This window comes from Nicotiana tomentosiformis, chromosome 5 (genome assembly GCF_000390325.3).
Source record: "Nicotiana tomentosiformis chromosome 5, ASM39032v3, whole genome shotgun sequence".
Classification (NCBI taxonomy): Eukaryota; Viridiplantae; Streptophyta; class Magnoliopsida; order Solanales; family Solanaceae; genus Nicotiana; species Nicotiana tomentosiformis.
This window is the reverse complement of record NC_090816.1, coordinates 17,443,762-17,464,348: the sequence shown is the minus strand read 5'-3', so window position 1 is coordinate 17,464,348 and position 20,587 is coordinate 17,443,762. Positions and strand designations below refer to the sequence as shown.

At 35.5% G+C, this 20,587-nt stretch overlaps 2 protein-coding genes across 2 annotated transcripts; both read right to left on the bottom strand.

Annotated features, from left to right (window-relative positions):
* Positions 1 to 1,019: 1,019 nt before the first annotated feature.
* Positions 1,020 to 5,125, bottom strand: LOC104118356 (ADP-ribosylation factor-like protein 8c). Its single transcript, XM_009629581.4, has 6 exons — positions 4,780 to 5,125; positions 2,304 to 2,385; positions 2,178 to 2,210; positions 1,974 to 2,095; positions 1,491 to 1,652; positions 1,020 to 1,391 (listed from the first exon to the last, which is right to left on the bottom strand). The coding sequence occupies exons 1-6, from the start codon at positions 4,815 to 4,817 to the stop codon at positions 1,274 to 1,276; spliced, it is 555 nt and encodes a 184-aa protein (XP_009627876.1). The 5' UTR covers positions 4,818 to 5,125; the 3' UTR covers positions 1,020 to 1,273.
* Positions 5,126 to 6,820: 1,695 nt separating this feature from the next.
* LOC104118357 (receptor-like protein EIX1) lies at positions 6,821 to 10,351 on the bottom strand. The gene is made up of 2 exons (XM_009629582.4): positions 7,158 to 10,351; positions 6,821 to 7,051 (listed from the first exon to the last, which is right to left on the bottom strand). Exon 1 carries the CDS (start codon positions 10,166 to 10,168, stop codon positions 7,169 to 7,171), a length of 3,000 nt encoding a protein of 999 aa, XP_009627877.1. The 5' UTR covers positions 10,169 to 10,351; the 3' UTR covers positions 6,821 to 7,051; positions 7,158 to 7,168.
* Between the last annotated feature and the right edge of the window lie 10,236 nt (positions 10,352 to 20,587).

The window sequence follows — 20,587 nt, the reverse complement described above, 5'->3', positions numbered from 1 at the left end:
AAGGATAGGCATATGGAGGAGTAGAGTTAGTTAAAGATGCACGGGACCTATAGCCTCCACATCTCCTTAAGGTAGAGTAAAGCTTATTCATGAGGATGATTCATAGTTCTCATAAGAAAAGAGATTACTTATGCAATTATCCTTAAAGACTCAATTACATCGAGCAATGTAATCGAACTAGGAAATTACATTGCACATTTTCTAGGGGTAAAGACAATGCTCTCATTTGGAGATGTGCGGGGAATAATAATTATTTTATATTGCTGGGGTAAATAGCCCTTTTCCCAACCCGAACTTGATTTATCTAATGCTTGGCCGAAGCTTACTTGCAAGCACATCATGTGTCTTTTAGTCCTCTTTGGACAATGTCGAGTAACAACTTGTCGGGGGAAAATCCCTTCAAGCACTCAATTGCAGAGTTTTGATCCCTCATCATATGAAGGAAACAATGAACTTTGTGGCCTACCACTTGCAGAATGTCCTGAAGATAGAGATATTCAAAGCCCTTTTGTTGATCATAGCAAAATCAACAATCTTGATGAAGATGACAAGATTCTGTCATTTGGGTTTTATGTATGTGGGACAAGTGGCTTCATTCTTGGGTTTTGGGGAGTAATATTCACTTTAATCCTCAACCAATCATATAGAGATTCATACTTTCAGTTTTTGACCCAATGTCGTGAATTGGAGTTTGGACTATGGTTTCTTGTCTTTTTTAGCTATTTTGAGCCTCTTTAAAGCCATTTGAATTAATAATGTCATAAGCATCTGCCAGGTTTAGTAGTCTTGCTTCTTTCCCATCAGAACTAGATTTCTTGTAGTTACGTGCTACTGCCTTTCTTTTCGTTTTTCTTGAGCCTAGGGTCTATCGGAAACAGCCTCTCTAGCTTTAAGGTAAGGGTAAGTTCTGCGTACTCTCCCCAGACCCCACTTGTGGGATTACACTAAGTTTGTTGTTATTATTGTATTTCTTGTAGTTACAGATGGTGGTATATAGTATGTAGTTTCTCAGATCTTACTTTACTAGTAATAACTGTAGAAATTTAATAAGAATCTTTTGTTTCACAATGTTGTTTTGGGAGCAAGTATATACCTCTCATACTTTCTGCTTCTATTCATGCAACAGTAAGATTCATGAAGCAAGATAGAACAAATCTTTATGTACAAACCATAAATCAAATAATAAGTTTTTTAAGAACTCTCATAAACTAAGCTCAATTTTCCGCATTGCTAACTCCTACATGAGATTCATACAGCAAACCGGAAGCTTGCATCATTTTGCTGTCTTTGAGTGCTTAATAAGCCAATCAATAACGGTATCTATATTTACAGACTCTTTACATGAGATCATGTAGCAGCAGACTTCTCTATCCGTGATTGAATTAAGACCTCTGATACAACAAACATCACGAGTAATTAGAAGCGAAGAGAGAGACAGAGAAAAAAGGACGCTCTTGCATGAAAACTGGAGTAATGTTTTTACTACTTACAGTTGATCCACTAACGCCTGCTTTGAAAGAGCTTCTGATTTATCCACTTTGTTTCCGAGCACCAGCAAGGGAATTCCGTTTAAAGAAGGTTTTTTGAAAAGCTCATGTAGTTCTGTTCGAGATATAGGAATACTATCTCTATCAGCAGCGTCTACAACATACCTAAATCACAGAGAGAAACAATACTATAAAAGCCAAGTTTTTCTCGAAACATAACTATGTTATGTTATAATATATGTCCTCTATAACAGCACTTCACTATAGCAGTAAAAAAATCTCGAAACAAATGAGACTGTTATAGAGAGGTTTGACTTATGCTCTCTTCTTATTCACGTCTATCATACGCATAAAGCTGGGAAGCAGTTTTACTCGTTAAAGAAACTCGGTCAGAAGTGGAAGCAAATGAATTTCAAAAGCACATTGTGACATGAGAACAACACATGAGAAGACAAATAAGGGAAGAGAGGAAGATGTAGGAATTACAGTATTGCAGAAACACCCCGACAATAGCGTTCCCACATCGTACGAAATCTCCTTTGGCCTCCAAGGTCCCAGAGTTTAATAGTCACATTTCCTTTTGTAACTTTACGCATATTAAACCCAACCTGATTTTAAGAAACTCACATAAGCAACTAATTACAAGAAGGCAGGATTGTTAATCAGATTCAATGAGAACAAGATACCTACCGTTGGGATCATGTCCTCGCTGTAACCCCCAGTCTGATTAAGATCAACATATTAATGTAAGAAAATAGTACAGTAAGAAAAGAACAAGGGAGAGATAAGGTAAGAAGGAAAGGCTAAGGTCCTTACGGCGATGGCATTGACGAGAGATGTCTTCCCTGCATTCTGTAGGCCTACAAGGGAAAGTTCCATTTCCTGTTTAAAGAAAAAGCTGAACAAGAAAGCAGATTAAGAACTTGTCCTTTTTCTTTATTAGCAGAATGCAAATCAGAAGCAGTGGCATCAATAGTGTCATTCCTCATCACATAATGCAAATATGTAAGAGAAAAAGTTCTTTCAACAACATGAACTTATGATTTGGTTCTATGATTCAGTTCTCTTTTCATTAATATTAAGAAAGAAACTTATGATTTGGTCCTCTGGGTTTAATTAGCATTTCTGAGCTAACTAGCAAGACGCAGTCAGTGATCTCGTTGATGATCGTTGCGTTCTCATGACAATTCCTTGGATCTGCAACAGCTGGCTGAAACTAGCATAGCTGTTGTAATTAGTTGCATGTACTACGGATCTATGATTTGAAGTTTATGGGTTCACGATTCTAGTTCTTTTAAATTATTGGATTTTAAATTAATATTTTATTCATATTTAATAAATTTTAAAGATAAATATAAGGTTTGGACCGATCCCGTAACCGAAATCGCTAGCTCCGCCCCGCAACTCGCCACCCACGCGAATGGCTTTACACAAAGAATAACTAGCTCTAAGGGAACTGAACTGAAGGATAATGGATAATCACAATGCTCACAAGGCAAGTCAGAGGCAAACATCACCTTAAGAGTAAAACATCCGAGAAGACGTCAAATGCTTCTATTCTTGACTATTAACAAGGACTTGGAATAAAGCTAATTCTCAACCGATACGAAGGCCTATTTAATTATAGTTCTAACTAGGTGCTAAAATCTGGCTGTGGATGGCAAAAATTCCTCCGCTATCTAATTACCATAGTTTCTGCTGGAATATTACAAACCAAAGTCATGCATTTCATAGGAGATGCTCCAGATCATTGTAGAGAGAAACCAGCAAAGAACAAAATCCCAAGGTTTCCTCTACATCTTCATGCCTTTGAAATTGCTATACTTAGTCTAATTCTTTAATAGATTATAAGATACATGTGAATTCTCATTGTTCCTACTATTCTTTGTATAGAAATTGCAAAAAATCTCCACCTGCTAACTATGTTCGACTTCTTCAATCACAATCTTTCAACTTTTACTCAGAATTACCACCATTGAGTATTCCTTTCAAGAAAGATTGACTAAAAAAAGGCAGTCCGGTGCATAAGGTATCCCGGGTTCACGCAGGTCCGGGACAGGGTCATACTCATGGGGTGTGATGCAGACAGTCTACCTTAATGTAAACATTAGTGGCTGCTTGTCAATTTCGAAATAGAAGCACCAAGAGCATAGAATGTGGTTGTGCTGAGCCAAAACCAAGTGTAATAAACTTACAATCCAATTTGTAAGGATTAAAGAAATAATACAAAATAGTTTTCTGCATCAACCCGATTAAGCATTATAATGATGTAAAAGCATCACAATCTGAAAATAGTAAGTGCTGTTGATAGTATTTATAAGTGCTAATGCTCGAACCCGACATTTTTCATCACTTCATTACGGTGAAGTATCAACTGGCCAAAAAGAGAAGTGTCCCAAAAAGAAAACAGCCTGAACATATTGTTCCAGTTTATGCATGGACAGCCTATTCAATTTCAATCTTGAGTATTTGCAAAATTTCACGAAAAGTTTTGATCTTTATCGTGTAAAAATTAAGATAAACAAAGAATATTACCATAAAAAATAGGGTAACAAAAGACTACCATCAACTTATATTCGTTAGCAGCCTAAAATCCTTGTTCATCTCCAAATTCTCAATGCCCGTAATCAGTTTAGACAAAGAAAAAGGGAAGACCAATCAATTCTAATTTCTACTTTTTAGTTCTTGATTTCCATACCGAGAAATCCCCTTTACTCTTCTCCACTTAAATACCAGACTTTTGTCTCTTATAAGGTTTCAGCCGGTAACGTGCGTCTAACCCAGACATCACATGTTGCGCACTTACCACTAGACCAAAGCCGTGGGGCACTATTTTTAAAATAATAAAAAAACATAGGATTAAGCATGTGTTATTTAGTGAAGTTAGTGTTTCCTTCCTCTGTTTCTCCTCGGTAACCAGTAATTACATGCATAAGCACATTATTGAGCCTATAAACAATAACAGTGCGGAACTAGAAGCCTAACCTAACTAATTTTTGCGCAAACAGTGTATTTGTATTAAGAAATTCATTAAATATATATAAATATTTAATTTAGAACCCAGTTAGTAGCTCTTAAAATTATCGTTCTAAAATTCAGAACTCATAATATTAAAATACCGGGCTCCGCCTCCGAACAATAACTACCAAAACACCCTTAAAATCAAGTAAAACCCTTCACATAAAACTCAATACAATTCAATTGTTTTTAGAAATTATCAAGTAAACAAGAGACAACTTAATAAGGGGTTTCTTTAATAACAAAAAAGAAAATAAAAGGCAAATTAAAATACCTTCTAAGCCAGTTGAGGAAAGAATCCCAAAGACCCATATTCTGAATTGCTAAAAGAAGCCAACTTTGATTATATTGTGGACAGTTTAAAGGAATTTTTTGTAGTTGCAGTTGAGTTCTTGAGCAGGAGGTGACAAAGGGAAAAGAAACAATAGGAAACTTCGCCAACTGAGAAAAGGACAGAATCTATTGGTAATATTTACGTACTTAGTAGTTAGCAAAAAAACTGTTAGCTTGTCAGGTTTTGATGATGTTGTGGTAATAAACTTAGCAAAGAATCCAAATTTGGGCAGGAAAAGGAAAGGTCTAATTTTTCTTTATCTTTTTTTGGGTTGTTTCTTGCTCCTATTTGGTTTGCATGAGACAAGAGTATAAGAGAGAAAACTTTAATCTTAGAATGTTTGTTGAAATTGATTATAGAAATTCTTAGATGATGTTGAATCATAATCCAATGTGTACAAAAATCTTCAAGATTACGTTTTGCTTATTATATCTGTAAGCGGCATAGAAAATTATTTTCTTTATTTTAAAATAAATGAAGACTTTTTAGTATGTGAGTTAAAAAAAATCAATTTTTAGGTTGACTTTAGTTGTCAATTGCTCAAAAGTTTTGAGGTATAATTTAGATATTTAAATCCTAATTCGGTGTTAAATTATGAAGTATTAGTACTTTTAAAAAGTAAGAAAACTTAATGAAGAATGCTTGGAAAAGTTCTTGAACTGGTTCAGTTCGAGTAAATGTTAACTACTTGGACCCTTGCTATATGATCTCCTGCACAGAGTCTTGTAAATATAGATACCATTATTGATTGGCTTATTAACCACTCTTTAGCATGTTTGGCCAAGCTTTTTTTTTTTTTTTGAACAAAAGTAATAATTTTGGGCCAAAAGTGCTTCTTCTTTTTTGTGTCAAAGGTGTTTTCTTTTTTCTTTCCAAAGTTAAAGGTGTTTGCCAAGTTTTTTGAAGGAAAAAAGTGTTTGATTAGAAGCAAAAGAAGTTTTTAAGAAGTATGAAAAAATAGCTTCTCACTAAAAGCACTTTTGAGAAAATACGACCTGTTTGGCCATAGATTTTACCAAAATATATTTGGGTTTTTTTGGAAAAATACATGTTTGGTCATAGATTTTATCTACATTTTGGCAAATTCCCAAAACCCAAATTCCCAAAACAAGCTCAAAATGGCCCAAAATATCACTATTACATTTTTTAAAAATTGCCCCAAACTTTTGTATTTTATAAATGAGCCCACCATTTATTATTTTGCCCCAATGTTGTTTCGTCTTCTCAGTCATCTGATAGTGTATTATGTAGTTCATTATAAAAATGATAATTTTGTACCAAATTTATTTATGTTCAGGACTATGGTTTGCGATAATATAATGAATGTTATTGATAAAGGTACTGAAAGGTATTTGTGATAGTTTTTAGAACTTGTGGGTATAAGTCATTTTTATATTTTTTCAAAAAAAAAGTGAAATATGTTTTGAAAACTTATGTCTAAACACATTTTCATCTTCAAACCAAACTTCACCCCAATCAGATTTTTCAAAATAAATTTGGGAATCTATGGCCAAACGCTAGTTTAGAAGTACGTTTTAAAAGGTTAGCGAAACACTAATTGTTGTTCAAAAGTGTTTTTCAAATTAATTAGACAAACACAAACTGTTCATCACCAAAAGTATTTTTTTGGAAAGCGCTTTTCAAAATAAGCCGATTTTAGAAGCTTGGCCAAACTGTAAGACACCAAAATGATGTAAGTTTCTGAGTTGTTGTATGCATCTCATGTAGAAAGTAGCAATGCGGAAATTTGAGCTTAGTGTTTGAGAGTCCTTAAGTAATATGCTGAAATCTTTTCCAGCTGATTTTTTCTGCTTTTTTGAGCAATTCTGGTTGCAGGGATGTTTTTGCCATCTAAAATTTTCTTGTGTATCATTGAACTGTACAAATTGTACATAAAGATTTGTTCTGTCTTGCTTCATGACTCTACTGTTGCATAAATAGAACAGAAAGTATGAATGTATATACTTGCTCTCAAAACACATTGTGAACAAAAGATTTTCTATTAAATTTCCAAAGTGATTAGTAATAACGTAATATTTGAGAAAATACATACAACCATTGGTAACTTGACAGAAATGTTGTTCTGTTATGAAAGAAGCTAGACTAGTAGAGAGGCTAAAGATAACTAATAAAGAAAAGACACTCAATATATGCTTATAATCTGATGCAAAGGACCTTGGCCTGAAGAACAACTGATCAGCTGCAACAAAACCTGTAAATGTTTGAGGAGAGAATCTAATCAATAATTAAACAAAATTGACTGGTATTGATATAAAAGTTTAGTGATATATTAAAGAAAGAAGTCTAAGAAAGAGAACCTTGTTGTTCGCTAGCTCCACAGCATCTTCAATCTGTGTAGAGACATTATTGTTGTCACAAAGATCCAGTTTGCGACATTGGTCAACTTCTGAAAGTAAGCATCTCTAAATGATTGCTTGAGGACTAAAGTGAATATTACTCCCCAAAATCCAAGAATGAAGCCACTTGCCACACATACATAAAACCCAAATGACAGAATCTTGTCATCTTTATCAAGATTGTTGATTTTGCTATGATCAACAAAAGGGCTTTGAATATCTCTATCTTCAGGACATTCTGCAAGTGGTAGGCCACAAAGTTCATTGTTTCCTTCATATGATGAGGGATCAAAACTCTGCAATTGAGTGCTTGACGGAATTTTCCCCGACAAGTTGTTACTCGACAAGTCTAAGACACTTAGGAAATGTAGTTGAGCAAGACTTGTGGGAATTCGACCAGTGAGTTGATTTCTAGACAAATCAAGGGACTCTAACTTTTCCATCTTCCCAATTCCTTGTATTACATTTCCTGTTAAATTATTTCTGGAGAGGTTTAGTGAAAGCACTCCATCCAGTTGCGCGATTTCTTCAGGAACATTTCCAGCTAACTCGTTATTAGAAAAATCGATGATCTTCAACAACCCGAGTGTCTTATTGTACACAGATTCACTGCTTTTCCATTGAACTAATGCATCCCCCAAGTATTCTTCAAGATAAGAATAGCCATTGTAACTGTCTCCACCTAATTCAAAAAGCATGCTTGGGTTTGAACTATTATTATTTTGAAGCAAAGATGTGATATTGTTGAGACATCGGGGGATTTCTCCTGATAAGCTGTTCTGAGAAAGATCCAAAATATGGGTTTTATTCAGATGACACAGATTTTGAGGTATGCTTCCATTGAACTTGTTGAGTCTCAAACTTAAGACAACCAAGAATGTTAAGTGTGAGCCAATCCATAATGGTATTTCTCCACTTAGCTTATTTCCTCCTACGTCCAAGATTTGCAATATTGCGCAGTTTTTCAAAGAGGTAGGCAGATCACCAGTAAAATTGTTGTTCCGCAACTGTAGAGATTGGATATCCATCAAAAAACCAATGGAACTGGGAATTTTACCATATAGATTGTTGTTAGCTAAATTAAGAATGGCTAGTTCTTCAAATCCCATCAAACAATTGTGAAGTTCTCCTGAAAGTAGGTTATTTGAGAGATCAATGGTGCGGAACAAAGCGTTGGCTATTTTGCACAGGAAAGAAATTGATCCGACAAACTTGTTTTTGGAAAGGTTCAATGATTCCAAGTTGGATGAGAATGATGGCACTAAACCTGAGAAATTATTCGAACTAAAATCCATCGTCGGGTAATTAGTTTCCTCTACAAACTTGGAAGCTAAATCAGGGACCTCTCCACTTATTTGGTTATTGGAAATACTAAAGTGCATCATTTCAGGAGAAAGATCCCAAAACCAGTTAGGTGCTACCCCTGATATACCAGCGAAAGAGATATCAAGATGTGAGTAATTCTTTTGAGTTCGTAGCCACTGTGGGAAATGAGGCCCCATTTTACAATGGGAGAGACTTATAACATCTAATTCAAAAGGAGGAAGCCAATTAAGTCCCAACTGAAAAGAGAAGGAGTTATATGACAAGTCCAACACTCTTAAGCTGGAAAGGTTTGAAAGATGTGACTCTGTGATTGGACCTTCCATGAAATTTGATTCGACCCTCAACATCTCAAGCTTTGAAAGTTGTCCTATACTTTGGGGTAACCTCCCTTTGAATTGGTTATTATTCAAATGAAACTCTCTCATTGCTGAAAATGCTGTTAAGTTTGGCAAAGGTCCTGTTATTTGATTGTTAGATAAATCGAGGAATTCGATCTTGGAAGTCTGCCCATAGCTTTCTAGGAAAGATCCATTCAGTTGATTCTCTTGCAGGTACAAACTTTTTAAAGATGAAAATCTGGTGATGTCAGGCAATGAACCACTAAGATGATTGTTAGATAAATGCAATTCTTCAAGTGATTTTTCTGCTTTACCAGATAAGCTCAGAAATAATTCAGGAAGTGGTTGGTTCAAGTTATTAGTTGATAAATCAAGGGCTCTTAAGTGACTCAAGTTGCCAAAAGATTTGGGCAATCCACCTTCTAGAATATTTGTAGCAAGGTCAATGAACTCAAGATGTTGCATATACCTAAAGGCTTCAGGGATGCGACCTGCTAAATGGTTAGAAGAGAGATCTATGGAAGTAAATCTCGTACTCAAGTTGAACAACCACCGAAATGCAGAAGAGGAAAGCCCAGTATCAGCAAGGTTGAGGCTGGAAAGCAAACGAGAAGAGACATTGGATGAGAGATGAGATATTGATATGATTGGCTCGGGGACGTTGCAACCTTTCAAATTCAATTGTTCTAGAGAAGGGGACTTAGTTATTTGTTGTAACCAATTGACTGTTTCAATATGAATCCCAGAAAGGTCAAGGTCAAGTAAAAAAGGAAGACGAGGAAGCCACTCAAGGCTCTTCACTACTAGATTGTAGTTCATGCTAAGATCAAGAATCTGCAAACGGGTAAGGTTCCCAAGAGCGTGAGGAATTTCACCTGACAAGTTAGCATACTCAAGAAAAAGATATTCCAGTCTTGGAAAAGAACCAATGAAATTTGGTATTCGACTTCTACCAAAATTATTGTAACTAAGGTCTAGGTGCTTCAGATGTTGCAATTCAAGCAATGAAGGAGTAATGTTACCTCTCAAAGCTTGACTATAGGACGGAGCAGGAATATCAAGAACCACGACATGACCAGTTATATTGCTACACTGCACACCTTTCCAACCACAGCATTCCTCTTTCTCTTCCTCTCTTCCCCATGACGACAGGATACCGTGGTTATCTATCAGACCTTCCTTAAACTTGAGAAGAGCTTCTCTCTCCCTCTCAATGCACAAAGTAGTACGAGCATCCCCTCCTGAACTTGTTCCAATAACAAGTCCTATGAACGCAATATTTAGAAATAAAAATCTATCACTTTTCATCTTTTCAAGTTGCAGAAGATATATTGTTAAAAAACAATACACCAGTAATTTAAGATTGCTTTAAATCGTTTCCTCAGAAGTATACCATTAAATAGATCTTGGTGTCCGAGGAAAAAAAAACACAAGGTTAGACTTGGTCTTGGTACACAAGTTCTAGGAAAATCCATATCAGTTAAAAGCATTCCATCTAGTACTAGTGAGACGATGACATCATTTTGGTGCTATACAGAATTCTAACTCAATGATTGTTCACTAATCTTTTTTAACTTTTTCGTTTGTGGAATACTGATTAAAGTAATTGTGAGACAGCATCTTTCTGTTTAGAAGACTTGCCCCATTTTGAACACAGTAGTCAACTTTGGCAGCCTAAAATATAGTATATAAAATTTAAAATGGGGGATTTAGAAATAACAAAAATAGAAATTCAGGAAATCGTGACCAACAATAGTTCTCCTTATATCCCAGTTTATGTGTCATATTTTTCTTTTTAATCTGTCCTAAAAAGAATGTCATACTTCATTATTTAGAAACAATTCAACTTTAAATTTCCTCGTTTACACTTAATGACATGTTTCGGACCATAATTTTTAAAAGTATTTCTTTATTAATTTTCGTGCTCAGTCAAACACAGTCACCAAGGGAGTACTTTTTTCATTTAGGTCATGAATTGACTTCGGTCGTTTCCCATGTTGTAGGTCATGACCAGTTTGATCACAGAATTCAACTTTGGTAACACAAATTTAAACAAAAGTTGAAGCAGAGCATAAACTACAATAATACTTGGAAATATACTTTTTTAGTACTTGGATGTGGAATAAGCAAACCATTTTGTGCATTCTGCTGGATATAGACAATTCCTTTAGAACTGGACTTAATTTTCACCTGATCTAAGTTAGATGTATTTTGTCAGCTCATGTATTTTGTTTCTACTTTTGAAACAAAAATTTAACTATTAACTTCAAAGAGAATTTTATCATTTACATCAGATGCAAAAATTAGATTACTTATTAAAGAGGAATATTCCACGTGACCAGGAGGTCACGGGTTCAAGCCGTGTAAACATGCTCTTACAGAAATACAGGGTAAGACTGGGTACAATAGACCCTTGTGGTCCGGCCCTTCCCCGAACCCCGCACATAGCGGGAGCTTAGTGCACCGGGCTGCCTATTTTTTTTATTAAAGAGGAATATTATCATGTGCTGAATAAAATACTTGAAACGGTTAGCTTTTGCTTTTGCAAGGAAACAAATGAACAGATGCACTATTATTTCAACGAGCTGTACAAGAAATTACACAGTATCTGACAGTGAAAACATATTTATAGAGTCAGATCACTTAAAATCTACTAACTAAAATTAACGGCCTATAGCAAGCATAAATAATTACATGAAAAATATCGTAAATAGATTATAGCAATTATATTGTGTTATTATTCTGTATTGCTATAATAAACAATTAAACTTTCTGAAAAAACAAAACAGAAAGTTAGTAATACTTGTTTAACGAAATAGATTCTGAAAAACAAGAAAATAGTATAGGAATAAATCGAGCCCACTGAATATACAGTGTGTCCTTAAGGAAATTATTCCCTCAAGTACCCGAGGTGCTGGAATATATCCTCCCAGGATAGAACGATTTAACTCACCAGTGTATAGGTACCAAAACTCTGATGAACTGCGAACCACTCAATGGTCGTAAAACACACTGGAAAATATTGTGCAGAAGAAGAAGAAGAAGAAGAAGAAGAAGCAGCTCAGAAAAATTTTCGTAAGGAAAGATTCTGGGATTCAAACTCTATTTATAGAGTTGATGGCAATGTTTCTGAAAAGGTTTGCAACCTTTCAGAAACAGCCATGGCTGTTGAAAAGGGATGTTTGAAATATTGCGGGAAAAATATATTTAAAATAATCCGAAAAAGAAAACGGGTCTGACCGAACCGGATCGCGGGTCATGGATTATTCCGGATTGAATTTTTCGTTAATTATGTAATTAATTAATTAAATAATTGAAAGAAATTTTGTCCAAAAAGATTAATCAATCAATCGTTGACCAAATCCAAATCCAAATCCAAATCCAAATCCGAATCTGAAGCCGAAGCCGAAGCCGTAGCCGAAGCCGAGCCAAGCGAGCGACGACGACGGCGGCGCGAGGCTTGCCTTTTTCTTACCTTTTTCTTAACTCTTTAAGATCTAGAAGAAGAGCAATTATATATATACCCATCAAAAGCCTTTTCTTCCTCCGATATGGGACAATGTCCCTTTCCCAAGGGAAACTCAAATATTTCATTTTTCCTCTATTTCTCATTCATCCTCTTTAAGCTACACAAGCTTAAAATCCCAACAATCCCCCACATGAATGGGAAATGGCTATAAAATAAAGGAATGTACGGACGCGTGTGTGTTTTACATGCAAGAATTAATTGCATCTGGATAAGTAGGTTTCCCTTTGAACTTTCCGTAGTGAACTTATATCGGATATACTCGGTCAATCGGTAGATTCGATATCTTTAAACCGTCGAGCTTTGTTGTATACCTAGACAACATAAGTCACACAATCAATCCTTAACCATCTATGGTTCTCACGGTTGTGTTCGTTTCAGCCATGAACACCGCCTGGTTTCATGAGTGCTTAGAGAATGGGCCTTTACTTTTATTTCCCTCGAAGCGGCTTACACTTCACACTCACATAGGTGATTTCTAAACATGTAATCCTATAGACACACTATCTGGTCATATCCTGCCAGACTTAGCAAATCATTAAAAACCTTTAAGCTTTGTTGACTCATCAAAAAGCCTTAATGCTTTACCTCGATTTCTGAACATTGTCTTCATCACGAGAATGGGTTGAGTTATTTGACAATATTGAACCGTCATTCATAACTTTGTTTGATCTCTTTGAACCTAGCTCGTGGGATCTCCAGTCTACTAGGTAGAGTTACCGTCATGATGACTTGTCCTAGACCTTAACCCTATTCCCTTTGATGATCTTTTAACTGCCTCTCTAGATAGGCCTTTTGTAAGTGGATCCGATACGTTATCTCTTGACTTTATGTAGTCAATTGTGATAACACCACTAGAGAGTAGTTGTCTAACGGTATTGTGTCTCCGTCGTATATGACGAGATTTTCCGTTATACATAACGCTCCCTGCCCTGCCTATTGCCGCTTGACTATCACAATGTATACAAATAGGTGCCAAAGGTTTGGGCCAAAATGGAATATCTTCCAAGAAATTCTGGAGCCATTCAGCTTCTTCACCGGCCTTATCTAAAGTTATGAATTCAGATTCCATTGTAGAACGGGCGATGCACGTTTGTTTGGATGATTTCCAAGACACTGCTCCACCCCCAATTGTGAAAACATATCCACTCGTGGATTTAACTTCAGATGATCCAGTGATCCAATTTGCATCACTATATCCCTCGATCACGGAGGGATATTTGTTATAATGCAAAGCGTAATTTTGGGTATGTTTGAGATACCCCAAAACTCGTTTCATTGCCATCCAATGTATGTGATTGGGATTACTTGTAAACCGACTCAGTTTACTAATAGCACATACTATATCTGGTCGTGTACAATTCATGATATGCATCAAACTTCCCAATACTCTTGCATAATCCAATTGTGAATCACTTTCACCTTCATTCTTTTGAAGTGCATAACTCACGTCAATTGGAGTCTTGGCAATTGTGAAATCCAAATACTTGAACTTGTCAAGTACCTTTTCAATGTAGTGAGACTGTAATAATGCTAGACCTTGTGGAGTCTTGTGAATTCTGATTCCTAAGATCACATCAGCAACTCCTAAGTCTTTCATATCGAATTTTCTAGCCAACATGTGCTTAGTAGAATTTATATCTGCCATGCTTTTGCTCATTATCAACATGTCATCAACATATAAACAAACAATGACTTCATGACCTGGAGTATTTTTAATGTAAACACATTTGTCACACTCATTAATTTTAAACCCACTTGCCAACATTGTTTGGTCAAATTTGGCATGCCATTATTTGGGTGCTTGCTTAAGTCCATAAAGTGACTTAACAAGTTTGCACACTTTCTTTTCTTTACCAGTTACTACAAAACCCTCAGGTTGTTCCATGTAAATCTCTTCCTCTAATTCTCCATTTAAGAAAGCTATTTTAACATCTATTTGATGGATTTTAAGACCATACACGGCCACTATTCCCGCTAACACCCTAATAGATGTTATCCTCGTTACTGGCGAGTAAGTGTCAAAGTAATCAAGGCCTTCCTTTTGTCTATAACCTTTGACAACAAGTCTTGCCTTATATTTGTCAATAGTGCCATCAGCTTTCACTTTTCGTTTAAAGATCCATTTCGAACCTAAAGGCTTATTTCCTGGAGGAAGATCTACCAATTCCCATGTATGGTTATCCAAAATTGATTGAATCTCACTATTGACTGCCTCTTTCCAAAACGCTGAATCAGAAGATGACACAACTGCTTTAAAAGTTTGAGGCTCATTTTCAAGCAAGAATGTCAAAAAATTTGGTCCAAAGGAAGTAGATGTTCTTTGACGTTTGCTACGCCTTGGATCTTCTATACTTGGAGTATTTTCCTTTGGTTCTTCCCGAGGTCGTTTAGGTCTTTCACTTAATGACTCACATTCAGTTTTATATGGATAGATGCTTTCAAAGAATTCAGCATTATCTGATTCCATTACCGTATTAATGTGAATTTCGGGATTATCAGATTTATGAACCAAAAACCGACATGCTTTACTGTTTGTAGCATATCCAATGAAAACGCAATCAACAGTTTTTGGTCCGATTTTAACTCTTTTAGGTAAAGGAACTTGTACCTTTGCTAGACACCCCCACACTTTGAAATATTTCAAATTGGGTTTTCTTCCTTTCCATTTTTCATATGGAATAGATTGCGTTTTGCTGTGGGGTACTTTGTTGAGTATTCGGTTATCTGTAAGGATAGCTTCGCCCCACAAACTCTGCGGTAATCCAGAACTTATTAATAAAGAATTCATCATTTCCTTTAATGTCCGATTTTTCCTTTCCGCAATTCCATTGGATTGAGGTGTGTAAGGTGCAGTAGTTTGATGGATAATTCCATATTCAGAACATATTTTTGCAAATGAAAATTCATATTCTCCACCCATATCACTTCTAATTATTTTAATCTTTTTATTCAATTGATTCTCTACTTCATTCTTGTATTGCTTAAATGCTTCAATTGCTTCATCCTTACTATTAAGCAAATAAACATAACAATATCGAGTGCAGTCGTCAATAAAAGTAATAAAATATTTTTTCCACCTCGAGATGGTGTCGACTTCATATCACAAATGTCAGTATGGATTAAGTCTAAAGGATTTGAATTCCTTTCAATAGACTTATAAGGATGTTTTATAAACTTAGACTCAACACATATTTGACATTTTGATTTATTACACTCGAATTTAGGCAACACTTCTAAATTAATTAACTTCCGTAAGGTTTTGTAATTGACATGTCCTAAACGAATATACCATAAATCATTTGACTCCAATAAATTAGAAGAAGCTGCAATTTTATTCATACTGTCAACAACCATTACATTTAGTTTGAAGAGGCCCTCTGTGAGGTAGCCCTTTCCAACATACATTTTATTCTTGCTTACAACAACTTTATCAGAAACAAATACACATTTGAATCCGTTCTTAACAAGCAAAGAAGTAGAAACTAAATTCTTCCTAATAGTAGGAACATGAAGAACGTTGTTGAGCGTTAACACCTTGCCGGAAGTCATCTTCAGGAATATCTTTCCATAACCTTCAATCTTGGCTGTTGCGGGAAAAATATATTTAAAATAATCTGGGAAAGAAAACGGGCCTGACCGAACCGGGTCGCGGATCATGGGTTATTCCGGATTGAATTTTTCGTTAATTATTTAATTAATTAATTGAAAGAAATTTTGTCCAAAAAGATTAATCAATCAATCGATTTTTGACCAAATCCAAATTCGAATCCGAATCCGAATCCGAAGCCGTAGCCGAAGTCGAAGCCGAGCCGAGCGAGCGACGACGACGACGGCGCGAGGCTTGCCTTTTTCTTAACTCTTTAAGATCTAGAAGAAGAGCAATTATATATATACCCATCAAAAGCCTTTTCTTTCTGCGATATAGGACAATGTCCCTTTCCCAAGGGAAACTCAAATATTTCATTTTTTCTCCATTTGTCATTCATCCTCTTTAAGCTACACAAGCTTAAAATCCCAACATATTGTAAATAATGAAAGTTAAACGGTAAATATAAGTTGAATCTGTTAACTCACAGGGATGACCGTTGATCAAAAGTCCTTTGAAACCATGATCACCGCCAGAGTCAACGGCGAGCCAAGCCAGCTCCATCACCGGCGGCCACCAAAGCAGCGACGTGTAATGATCCATTAATCATCACAAATGAATGGTGCAAGTTGGGTTCGAAACGGAGAAGCTGAAGATTAAGCAATAACAGAAAATGTAAAAAGGAATAACAGAATTTTAAACGAACGACTAAGATTAAATTGGAGTTAATGAGCTGCAAGGGCCTAGATCGAGCCACGTCAGCTGAAGGAGTTTGTTATAACCACCTTCAGTGTCACGACCCAGTCGTGACGGCGCCCAACACTACAGTTAGGAAAGCCAACTAATAAGTCAATCGTATATTGGTTAAACTTTTATTCCAAGAAAATAATAAAATATCAACTTCTATCAATGTGTGTGACAAGACCCAGTGTCACAAGTGCATGAGCATCTAGTAGATTATACAAAACTCCAAATACTGTCTGAAATGAAATAGACAGAATATAAATATAAGAAGAAATACTGGTAGCTGCAGAACGGCTCAGAAAGGCAGCTCACCACTATGCCTCGGGATGACGTGGATATGTGATGATAGGTCCTCCACTAGTACCTGTCTCAGATCCTGCACAAAAAGTGCAGCAAGTGTAGTATGAGTACGTAAACAACGTGTACTCAGTAAGTATCAAGCCTAATCTCGAAGTGGTAGAGACGAGATGGCCGACTTTGACACTCACTATAGGTCAATAATAATTGAAATAATACTAGGATATTTAAATCAGCATGATTTACAGAATTCACAATAATTTATTTAATCAGCAAAAATAATCAAATTTCTTCAAATGTAACAATTCTCAATATATTAATTAAATTCCTTCAATTCAAATAGTTTCCAATTTATCAATTAAACCTCATTTACAGGAGTCACAATTAATTCCTTAACAAGAAAGAATAATAATTCATTAAATCCCAAGGATTTTTTAATTTATTAATTAGCTTCACAAGCTGAAATAAATTATTAAAGTATCGTGTAATTATTATTATTAAGCACGATTTCTGCCGAGGACGTACGGCCCGATCCAGAGTATCGTGTACACTGCCGAGGGACGTGTGGCGCGATCCATAGATGCATCTATCCTGCCGAGGCGTTCGGCCTGCTCCACAAGAAAGGAGGACATTTTCTTATGTGTCTCCGGAAGGACAGTATGTTTATTATAAGATAAATTTGGGAGGAGAATAATTTCTTTTGACAATTAATTGATTTAAATAGAAATCAAGCCTATGAGATTTCCATCCTTTAATATCTTTATCTAACAATTCATATATATCAATTAATATTAATTAATCAAAGAATACTATTTACACAAGTAATGCATGCTTTGAGTCCTAAACTACCCGGACTTTAGCATTAATAGTAGCTACGCACGGGCTCTCATCACCTCGTGCGTACGTAGCCCCCACAATTAGCAACAATTATTTAATTTTAATCACCTATGAGGTAATTTCCCCCTCACAAGATTAGACAAGAGACTTACCTCGTCTTGCTCCAATTTAATCCACTATAAGGCCTTTTCCACGATTATCCAACTTTGTCTGACTCGAATCTATCCAAAATAATTCGATACAATCACTAAAAATTATAGAAATCAATTCTATAAGAAAATACTACATTTTTAATAGAAATCCCGAAATTAATTAAAAATTTGTCCGTGGGGCCCATATCTCGGAATCCGGCAAAAATTACGAAATTCGATAACCCATTCAATTATGAGTCCAACCATACCAGTTTCACTCAAATCCGGCTTCGAATCGATAAAAAATTTGTTTCTATAAGATTAATAAAAATTTTCCAAATTTAAATCTCAAAACACTAATTTATGGTGAAAACAATGATATACTTGTATATGTAGACCAAATCTGAGTTAGAATCACTTACCCCAATATTTTTTCCTTGAAAAACTGACAAAAGTCACCTCTGCTCAAGCTCAAGTTCGTCAAAAATGGCAAATGGGACGAATGTCCTCTTTTATAAACTGCCCAGGCAGCCTTCGAAAATTGGGCTTCGATCGTGGCCCTCGAGCTTGGGCTTCGGTCATGGCCTCGAGCTTGGGACTTGGTCATGGCCTCGATCAGGCCTCGAGCCTGGGACTCAGTCATGGCCTCGATCAAGTTCGATCTTGGGTCTTGATCCTGGCCCTCGAGCCTTGCCTTCGATCATGGCCCTCGAGCTGGACCTTCGATTGTGGCTTCGATACTGAGCCTCGTCCCTGGCTTCGACTCAGGCCTCGATCATGGGCTCTATTTCTGGGTTCGATCTGGGGCTCGGTATCTGGGTTCGATCACAGCCCATAATATACAGCAGAAGGGAAAATTGCAGCAGCTTTTTAAGTCCAACTTTTGATCTGTTAACCATCTGAAACTTACCCGAGGCCCTCGGGACCTCAACCAAATATACCAACAAGTCCTAAAACATCATACAAACTTAGACGAACCTCTAAATCACATCACACAATGCTAAAACCATGAATCACACCCCAATTCAAGCTTTAATGAAACTAAGAGTTTTCAACTTCTACATTCAATGTCGGAACCTATCAAATCAACTCCGATTGACCTCAAATTTTACACAGAAGTTATAAATTACATAACGGAGCTATAAAAATTTTCGGAACTGGATTCCGACTCCGGTATCAAAAAGTCAACTCATCGGTCAAACTTCCAAACTTAAGTTCTTATTTTTAGCAATTTCATGCCTAATTTAACTACGGACTTCCAAATAAAATTCCGAACATGCTCCTAAGTCCAAAATCACCATACGGAGCTGTTGGAATCATCAAAATTCTATTCCGGGGTCATTTTCATAAAAAGTTGACTGAAGTCAAACTTAGCACTTTAAGGCCAACTTAAGGAACCAAGTGTTCCGGTTTCACCTCAAACACTTCTAAATCCCGAACCAACCATCTCTGCAAGTCATAAATCATTACAAGCACCTACGGAAAGTTTTATTTTAGGGTACGGGATTGTAAAAGTTAAAAATGACCGGTTGGGTCATTACATTCAGCAGAAAGAGAAGGCAGCGATCCTCAGGTTTTTTCCTCTCTTCTCTTTCCTCACTCAATCTCTATTTTCTCTCTCTCGATTCTCTTCTAACTTCTTCTTCTTCCTTTTTCACTCTGCAGATTTCTACAGCTATGGAGTCTAATTTAGGAAATAGTTAAATTCAGTTTACCATTGTAGTTCAACTTCCTCTTTTTATCAATATAAACAGAAAATTGTCCCAAACTTTTCTTTATTTCTGCAATTTAGTTGTTTAATTTCCTTATTTCTTAGCGAGATCATTACACGACGAGGCCTTGGGTACGGAGGATTCCGGCGGGTGGCGGCTATGCGGAGGAGTTTCCGCCTCTATTTTTATTTTTAAAGTGAGTTTAGGGGGAGATTTTCAAATAAGAAAATAGAATTTATATGGAATCCCATTTAATAGAAATCTTAGTTTTTTTAAAACTTAGTTTTGACTCATATATAGCAATCTTCAATTCAATTTTGATATGGATCTTTAATTGTTATTCAATTTAATTGTAACTTAATAACATGGAAAAGAAACAAAAAAGGGGAGAAAAAAATATGTAAATACAAAATTTCATTGTTGAGATATATAAAAGGATAATACTTATTTGATCTTTGAAATGAGAAATTATTTTAAATAATTCATATGGTCATGCTATATGGATAAGATCGCGTAACTGAAAATATTATAATAGATAAACTAAAACAAAAAATATATACAATTGACATAATTCTAAGAAACAAATAAAAATATAAGAAAAATAGTTTAAATTTTTATGTAGTAATTTTAATAAAAAAATAAAAGTCAACTTTCATATTAAATACAAAAAGGAAGGAGGATTTAATTTAATTTCTTATTGAAAGTGATAATAAAATAATTATTATTACAGTTATTAGTATATTTATGACATATAACAAACGAACTCCTCTGTTTAAACTTTGAACTAATTCAACACCATGCATTTAGAAAAATAATATAACAATATTCATATTATAGATAAACGCTATATATATATATATATATATATATATATATATATATATATATATA

Coding starts and splice junctions, on each gene's coding strand:
- LOC104118357 (XM_009629582.4), bottom strand. CDS start 10,168: ATGAAAAGTGATAGATTTTTATTTCTAAATATTGCGTTCATAGGACTT.
- LOC104118356 (XM_009629581.4), bottom strand. CDS start 4,817: ATGGGTCTTTGGGATTCTTTCCTCAACTGGCTTAGAAG. Junction 2,386..4,779: donor TTCCTCAACTGGCTTAGAAG/GTATTTTAATTT, acceptor TTTCTTGTTCAG/CTTTTTCTTTAAACAGGAAA. Junction 2,211..2,303: donor CTCTCGTCAATGCCATCGCC/GTAAGGACCTTA, acceptor GATCTTAATCAG/ACTGGGGGTTACAGCGAGGA.